Raw genomic sequence first — 5,000 nt, 5'->3', positions numbered from 1 at the left:
GATTGCTGAGGAAATGGATGGCCGCACGGGGCAACGCTGTGATGGAGCCTCTGTCAAGGTCACCCCAACACACAGCTGCACCCCACTAATCACAATGCTAGGGTGGGCCAGCCAGCAATCACAGTGACCACTACACACACACACACACACACACACAAAGGCATACAAACACACACAGAGAGGCTTGCACATACACACACACACACCTCAGACTGTGACTGCAACACACCGATTTAAGAAAGAAATGGACTCCTGGAAAAAGAGCCAAGCAATCAGAAACCGAGAGACAGGGTGAAGAAGAGGGTGTGACAGAGAGGAGGAGAGGAGGAGAGAAGGAGAGGAGGATGAAAAGAACAGAACGGAACAGAACAGACAGACACAAGTGTAGCACTTGCTGACAGACCGAGAGATTAACGCCACCTGAGCACTTAGCCGCCGGCTCAGTTATCCCCCGCCTGGCAGATCTCCTCACGGGTGGCATTAGGAGACCCCCAGGGCAAACACACAACAACACACATCAACACAAACATTAACACAAACGCCTCACTCAGCCAAAAAAACACAGGGGGAAAAACACTAACCGTTAGCCAAGAGTGTCACTGGCTTGGAGACAGTGATAAATGGAGCACTGTAATATTCTGAGACATACACAAGCAGGCAGGCAGACACACACACACACACACACACGCACACGCACACGCACACAAACGTGTGATTAATGGGCCTCTACCTGAGGGGAGAGGAGAGGAGAGAAGAGAGGAGAAAAGAGTAGGGAAGAGGAGAGGAGAGGAGAGGAGAGAGGAGAAGGGAGAGGGGGAGAGGAGAGGAGAGGAAGGCAGAAGAGAGGAGAGTAGGGGAGAGGAGAGGAGGGGAGAAAAGAACGGAGAGGAGAAAAGAGTAGGGAAGAGGAGAGGAGAGGAGAGGAGAGGAGAGAGAAGAGAGGAGAAGGGAGGGGGAGAGGAGAGGAGAGGAAGGCAGAAGAGAGGAGAGTAGGGGAGAGGAGAGGAGGGGAGAAAAGAACGGAGAGGAGAAAAGAGTAGGGAAGAGGAGAGGAGAGGAGAGGAGAGGAGAGAGAAGAGGAGAGAGAAGAGGAGAGGAGAGGAGAGGAGGAGGAGGGGAGGGAGGAGAGGGAGGAGAGGAGAGGAGAGGAGAGGAGAGGGAGGGAGGGGGGGGAGGAGAGGAGAGAGGAGAGGAGAGGAGAGGAGAGAGAAGAGGAGGGAAGAGGAGAGGAGAGGAGGGAAGAGGAGAGGAGAGGAGAGGAGAGGAGGGAGAGGAGAGGAGGGAGAGGAGAGGAGAGGAGAGGAGAGGAGAGGAGAGGAGAGAAGAGAAGAGGAGAGGAGAGAGAGAAGAGGAGGGAAGAGGAGAGAGGAGAGAGGAGAAGGGAGAGGGGGTGAGGAGAGGAGAGGAAGGCAGAAGAGAGGAGAGGAGAGGAGAGGAGGAGGAGAGAGGAGAGGAGAGGAGGAGGAGAGGAGGAGGAGAGGAGAGGAGAGGAGAAGGAAGGGGGAGAGGAGAGGAGGAGGGAGAAAGGAGAGGAGAGGAGAGGAGAGAGGCAGGAAAGAACGGAGAGGAGAAAAGAGGAGAGGAGGGGAGAGAGGAGGGAGAAAGGAAAGGAGAGGAGAGGAGAGGAGAGAGGAGAGGAGAAAGAAGGGAGAAAGGAGAAGAGAGGAGAGGAGAGGAGAGGAGAGGAGAGGAGAGGAGAGGAGAGGAGAGAAGAGGAGAGGAGAGAGGAGAGGAGAAAGGAGAAGAGAGGAGAGGCAAAGTGCGTCACCACGCCAACACACACCAGTCAGCCAGGGGTTCCACCTCTCAGAGACCGAAAGAGAAACAGAAATAACACAGCGCGTCAGCTCGCGGCGCTCTCTGATGTATTAATAACCGCTTTAATACTTTCATCCTGTGTGTGCTCAGTCTGACTCACTCTCATCACTTCACCCTGCACCTGTCTCTGCGTCTCATTCTTTCCCAACTGGGCTTAACGGAGATAGTTTGTGAACACCAACACAAAGTGCAGCTTATGCAAGGTGAGGCAAGTGTGCACACTCCATACTCACACACTTACATACAGTATATGCACACGCAAGCACACGCACATGCACACAATCACGCAAACACACACATGCAAACACAAACACACACACACACACACACACACACACACACACACACACACACACACACACACACACACACACACACACACACACACACACACAGCCCTCCCCTCCACTCCCCCATCACAGCACTTGAGAGGAGGAGCAGAGGGGATGAGGAGCTGACCGAATCTCTGGGCTTCTGCAGACACCCACCCACCCCCACTCTCCTACACCCACCCACCCCCACCCCGGGGCTGGCGGCGGCTCGCAGGGTTCACACTATAGGGTTGGACGTGATCCGTATGTAAAGAGCGCAGCAGCCGCAAGATCAATTCTCCTCCCTCCTTCTCTCTCCCTCGCTCACTAAACCTGCATACCCGGGAGAAGGTGCGCTCTGACTGTCAGTCAAGCTGCTATCACCCGGGAAACGCAGCCGGAACGCAGCGAGGGATTATCCCTCGGCAACCAAGGAGAAGCCGCACGGAAACTTCAAACAGAGCACGGAACACACACGCGCACACACACACACAAGCTCGTTGGCACTTGCGCATATGCATACGCAAACACATTTCCCCCCACGAACAGCACTTCCAGCATGCAGATTCTCCAGAAGGAACCTTTCGAGGAGCTGGCACGATAAAACAGGAGTCCCGGACATGCAATTTTTGTATCAGTCATGATCCATCCTCCATCGCGACCACCTCTGTTAATTAAGCTCTCACGCCTGGAATAAAAACAGCCCAGGGAATTAGCGTATAAGAACAGAACTAAACAACACTCCACTGCCAAAGAGTTCAACTTTCAACTTCTGACGAGCAAACAAACCAAGGAAACGGCGGGACAAAACAAATCTCCGTCAAACATTCAAAAATCAAAGGCGCTGCAAAGACAAAGGAGAAGGACAAAGAGGCGCAGGGTTTTTACCGTAAGTGCAGTTACAACACAGCCTGAGCACCAGGAAGACCTCCATGTCAGAGTTGGCCCTGCGCTCCCTCTCTCTTTTCCTCTCTCCTCTCCTGTCCTCTCCTCCCATCGCTCTCTCAGGCAGCTTCAGCACCCATAGCCCCTCACACAGAAGCGCCGAGAGTGCAGGCAGGCAGGGAGAGAGGGAGGGAGGGAGGGATGGGGAGTGAGGGAGGGAGGGAGAGAGAGAAAGAGCGTGCAGGCAAACTCACACACACACCCCCTCATCCCTCTCCTGTACACTAAGACAGCTCTGTTTGTTCACCCTCTCTCTCCATTCTCTCTCTCTTTCTGTCACAAGCTCAAACGTAGACACCCGCGCACACACACCCCCCCTCCCACACACACACACACACACACATTCTCTCTCTTAAACTCTCTCACACAAACACATACACCCTTCATTGCATGCTCAAGTATTGGCAGGAGGAGTACAGCATGTTCCAGTCTTACAGAGCACTAACTACCAGTAACTCTGTGATCGATTCAGACTAGCATCCAGTCAAACAGTAACATTTACATACGCACATTTACACATTTACACACGCACACGCACGCGTGCGCACACACACACACACACACACACACAAACACTTTACCACTTACCTTCCATTGTGACAGAGCTTGTAAGGTCCTTGGAATCCTTCGGTCCCTTCACCTTCAGGTTCTGTGGAAAGATTACAGCATTTGCTTATTAAAAGCAGACTAGGATGAGGGCTGCATACTGATCCCCAATCAGCCCGATTCCCACATAAATAATGCACTGCAAATTTAGCTCACTCTCATAACCTCTTTTAACATACACACATAGATCGCACATGAAAGCCCAGGCGCTGTCAGAATCACAGAGACTGCACACACATACACACAGAGGACAAGTGACACAAATGATTACTTTGCTACCAGAGTGCCACATCACAGTGCAGTTGGCTCCCATGCTGGAATTTGAGCTAGTTTAGAAGGTTTCATTTAAGTGCACCTCCCCTCACAGCTAGAGACCACTCATGTCCTGATTCAGAGCCTGACACACACACACACATTTTTTAAGGAGGACACATACACATGCGTGCGTGCGCACACACACACAACATTTTTTTAAGGAGGACACATACACATGCGTGTGTGCACACATGCACATACACACACAAACAACATTTTTGAGAGGACACACACACACGCACAACACATACACACACACACACACACACAAAATAGTGCATGACTGGCTGGGAATCAGAGCTGAACTGACACCAGCTTGGGGCTCTAACGAAGAGGAATTGAGCCCAGCCTAATACATACTCCACCAGAGAACCTGACAAACACACAAGCACACACACCCACAAACATGGACACACCGACACACGGGCACACACACGCACACAGACACACACACACACACACACAAACACACGCACTTGGACCATGAAAATAGATTTGGTAGAGTTGAGGTTTTTTATTTGTCTCATACATCATACCGTTTGAAACACTGCTACCTTTACAATTAAAACAAATAAATCAAGGCCAGTAAGCTTTGAAACTGTGACTGCATTCTTATCCACTGCCTCATGCTGACGTTACAATTATGAATAATTATAATTGCCAATTACTGGGCTCACATACAATGATACAGCTCACTGCCTAACAAGGAGTGTGTGTGTGTGTGTCGGTGTGTGTGTGTGTGTGTGTGTTTGAAATAACCTTCAGAGCTGCAGAAGTGTAGCATATGATCAATGCACTTGTCTGACAGCAATCAGATAAAAGTGAAACAAAAAAGAGGCTGAATTGCTGGGGCTGAGTACAGTATGTCCGTAAGAATTGGGGAACAGTGAGCTGGGGTGTGTGTGTATGTCTCTGTGTGTGTGTGTGTGTGTGTGTGTGTGTAGGGGAGGAAAGGAAAGTTTGAGTGTACCCACCTCAGAGATCTTCTGAAACTGACCGTTGGCC

General features: G+C 51.2%; 1 protein-coding gene across 4 annotated transcripts in view; it reads right to left on the bottom strand.

The window, feature by feature from the left end:
* The window catches only part of abr (ABR activator of RhoGEF and GTPase), a 136,522-nt gene that overhangs the window by 67,519 nt on the left and 64,003 nt on the right, over positions 1-5,000 (bottom strand). For 3 of the 4 annotated variants that reach the window (XM_048270610.1, XM_048270619.1, XM_048270629.1), the window contains 2 exons: positions 4,970-5,000; positions 3,663-3,723 (listed from right to left, as the gene is read on the bottom strand). The exon at positions 4,970-5,000 is cut by the window's right edge and continues 77 nt beyond it. In XM_048270610.1, the coding sequence (XP_048126567.1) occupies positions 3,663-3,723; positions 4,970-5,000 (92 nt within the window). Of the gene's footprint in view, positions 1-3,017; positions 3,161-3,662; positions 3,724-4,969 lie in introns of those variants that run through there. The other variant, XM_048270638.1, reaches the window with a different exon arrangement.

The sequence above is a fragment of the Alosa alosa genome, chromosome 2 (genome assembly GCF_017589495.1).
Source record: "Alosa alosa isolate M-15738 ecotype Scorff River chromosome 2, AALO_Geno_1.1, whole genome shotgun sequence".
NCBI lineage: Eukaryota > Metazoa > Chordata > Actinopteri > Clupeiformes > Clupeidae > Alosa > Alosa alosa.
The sequence above is the reverse complement of the archived record's forward strand: the minus strand, read 5'-3'. Positions and strand labels throughout refer to the sequence as shown.